This window comes from Oncorhynchus mykiss, chromosome 21 (assembly GCF_013265735.2).
Source record: "Oncorhynchus mykiss isolate Arlee chromosome 21, USDA_OmykA_1.1, whole genome shotgun sequence".
Taxonomy (NCBI): domain Eukaryota; kingdom Metazoa; phylum Chordata; class Actinopteri; order Salmoniformes; family Salmonidae; genus Oncorhynchus; species Oncorhynchus mykiss.
In genome coordinates, this window is record NC_048585.1 from 7,048,290 (window position 1) to 7,051,245 (window position 2,956).

Below are 2,956 nucleotides of genomic sequence, written 5' to 3' on the forward strand. Positions count from 1 at the left end.
CTGTCTGTCTGTCTGTGGGGACTACTGTCTGTCTGTCTGTCTGTCTGTCTGTCTGTCTGTCTGTCTGTCTGTCTGTCTGTCTGTCTGTCTGTCTGTCTGTCTGTCTGTGGGGACTACTGTCTGTCTGTCTGTCTGTCTGTCTGTCTGTCTGTCTGACTGTCTGTCTGTCTGTCTGTCTGTCTGTCTGTCTGTCTGTCTGTCTGTCTGTCTGTCTGTGGGGACTACTGTCTGTCTGTCTGTCTGTGGGGACTACTGTCTGTCTGTCTGTCTGTCTGTCTGTCTGTCTGTCTGTCTGTGTCTGTCTGTCTGTCTGTCTGTCTGTCTGTCTGTGGGGACTACTGTCTGTCTGTCTGTCTGTCTGTGGGGACTACTGTCTGTCTGTCTGTCTGTGTCTGTCTGTCTGTCTGTCTGTGGGGACTACTGTCTGTCTGTCTGTTTGTGGGGACTACTGTCTGTCTGTCTGTCTGTCTGTGGGGACTACTGTCTGGCTGTCTGTCTGTCTGTGGGGACTACTGTCTGTCTGTCTGTCTGTCTGTCTGTCTGTCTGTCTGTCTGTCTGTCTGTCTGTCTGTCTGTCTGTCTGTCTGTCTGTCTGTCTGTGGGGACTACTGTCTGTCTGTCTGTCTGTCTGTCTGTGGGGACTACTGTCTGTCAGTCTGTCTGTGGGGACTACTGTCTGTCAGTCTGTCTGTGGGGACTACAGGTCCGACTCCGTCTTGTTCAGACAGAACGCGTAAAGGGATCGTTTAATGTTCATGCTGCTGTTAGCCTTGATATTCTCCTTCTCCGCTCCTGTTCCGTCCTCCTCGTCTCCCGACTTGGCAGATCCCTTACTGTCCTTCCTCTTTAACTGAGGACTGTCCTGACTGCTGTTGGGCGGGTCGTCTTTCAGAGAAGACTGGTCCTGGTCCGTCTCCCTGTGGTAGAAATAGTTAAAGTTGGACACGATGACAGGCACCGGCAGCGCGATGGTCAGCACCCCGGCGATGGCGCAGAGAGAGCCCACTATCTTCCCCCCCACTGTCACCGGCCTCATGTCCCCATAGCCCACCGTTGTCATGGTGACCACGGCCCACCAGAAGGCGTCGGGGATGCTGGAGAAATGCGATTCGGGCTCGTCCGCTTCGGCGAAGAACACAGCGCTGGAGAAGAGGATTACTCCGATGAAGAGGAAGAAAATGAGCAGCCCCAACTCTCTCATACTGGCTTTGAGGGTTTGTCCTAATATCTGAAGCCCCTTGGAGTGTCTGGACAGCTTGAAGATCCTGAACACCCTGACCAGCCGGATGACCCTGAGGATGGCCAGAGACATGGTCTGTCCGTTGCCGTGCTCCTGCGGTTCCTCCACCTGCTGCTCCGCCAGCTCTGTGCCCACCGTGATGAAGTAAGGCAGGATAGACATGATGTCTATGATGTTCATGACGGTCTTGGAGAACTCCGACTTACTGGGGCAGGCGAAGAAACGCACTATGAATTCAAAAGTGAACCATATCACGCAAGTGGTTTCCACTATGAAGAAAGGGTCTGTGAATGTGAGAGAGGGACGCGGAACGGTGTTGTTACCAGGCCGACTGGTGACCGGTAGCTCCCTCTCGTCCCTGAACTCCGGTAGTGTCTCCATGCAAAATGTGATAATGGATATGGTGATGACCAGCACTGAGACTATAGCGATGCCTCGCGCGGGGCTGGAACTCTCCGGGTATTCGAATATGAGCCAGACTTGTTTCTGAAACTCATTCTGCGGTAGCGGTTTCTCTTCTTCTTTAATAAACCCCTCGTCTTCTCTAAACCGTTCCATGGCCTCTTCCCCTAGTCGGTAAAACCGAATCTCATCGGCGAACACGTCGATAGACACATTGACAGGTCGTCTGATCTTACCTCCCGACTGATAGAAATATAAGATCCCGTCGAAACTTGGCCGGTTACGGTCGAAAAAGTACTCGTTCCGGAGCGGGTCGAAGTATTTGATCCTCTTATAGGGGTCCCCCAGTAACGTTTCGGGGAACTGGTTGAGTGTCCCTAGCTGTGTCTCGTACTTTAACCCAGCGATGTTGATCAGCACCCTCTCGTTGTTGTCCATGTCTCTGCGCTCAATATCCAACATGTCATCGTCCAACAGATGGGGACTGTGGTCTGCGCGCCAGAGCGCATCCATCACGTTCTCGTTGCAACTCAAAGTGTTATTCATATCGTTGATTTTCCACGTCCTCGGTTTGGGACTCCCGATTGTATTAATCTCTTTGTGACCGCTGTAGCCCAGCTCGCTGAGTCCACTTTGGACAAACGGCGGAGGTTGAGGGTGATCCAGCGCGTTACGGCAGGCTACATCTCCGGCATTGCCACCGCTTCCTTTCGCTCCGCCGTTCTCAAAACTCACCAGCGCTATCTCCATACCGTATCCATTAAATAGGCTTTATAAATATAAAAACGGAAAATACTTGTAGTGTTGAACCAACAACAATAACCCCTCCAACGGTTTCACCCCGACAGCTGAACTGACAAGCAGCAGCAGTTAAAGCTGGATCAAATCCAACGCGCCCTCCGCCGATAAAACAATACTGTATGTGTGTTTGGAACGGACGAGGGACGAGGCTTAGCCATGAGCGCGCGTGCTCCCTGGTCTCTCTCGGGAAAGTAAATAATACCGAGAGAGACAGAGGGAGGGAGGGAGAGAGAGAGCTGGATAGAGACACAGAGAGAGAGAGGGGGGGGGGGGGGGGGGGGGGGGGGGAGAGAGGAGAGAGAGAGAACGAACCCCGGATGAGAAAGTAATGAGCATTCCTGATGTCTAAAGAGCTGTTCAACCAACCGCTGTCTGAGAAGCCTTTGAAAACGTCTCTCTGTTAGACAATCTGTCATTCCTAACTGAAGGGGGGGGGGGGTTTCCACATCTTGACTCTGAGAGGAGAGCACAACAACATACATAGTTTTGATTCTTTGAGTTTGAATTTCTTTA

The 2,956-nt window shown here is 52.1% G+C and overlaps 1 protein-coding gene across 1 annotated transcript; it reads right to left on the bottom strand.

Moving 5' to 3' along the window:
• Positions 1-606: 606 nt before the first annotated feature.
• On the bottom strand, positions 607-2,618 carry LOC118942846 (potassium voltage-gated channel subfamily A member 1-like). Its single transcript, XM_036956708.1, has one exon. It carries the CDS (start codon positions 2,390-2,392, stop codon positions 698-700), a length of 1,695 nt encoding a protein of 564 aa, XP_036812603.1. The 5' UTR covers positions 2,393-2,618; the 3' UTR covers positions 607-697.
• Between the last annotated feature and the right edge of the window lie 338 nt (positions 2,619-2,956).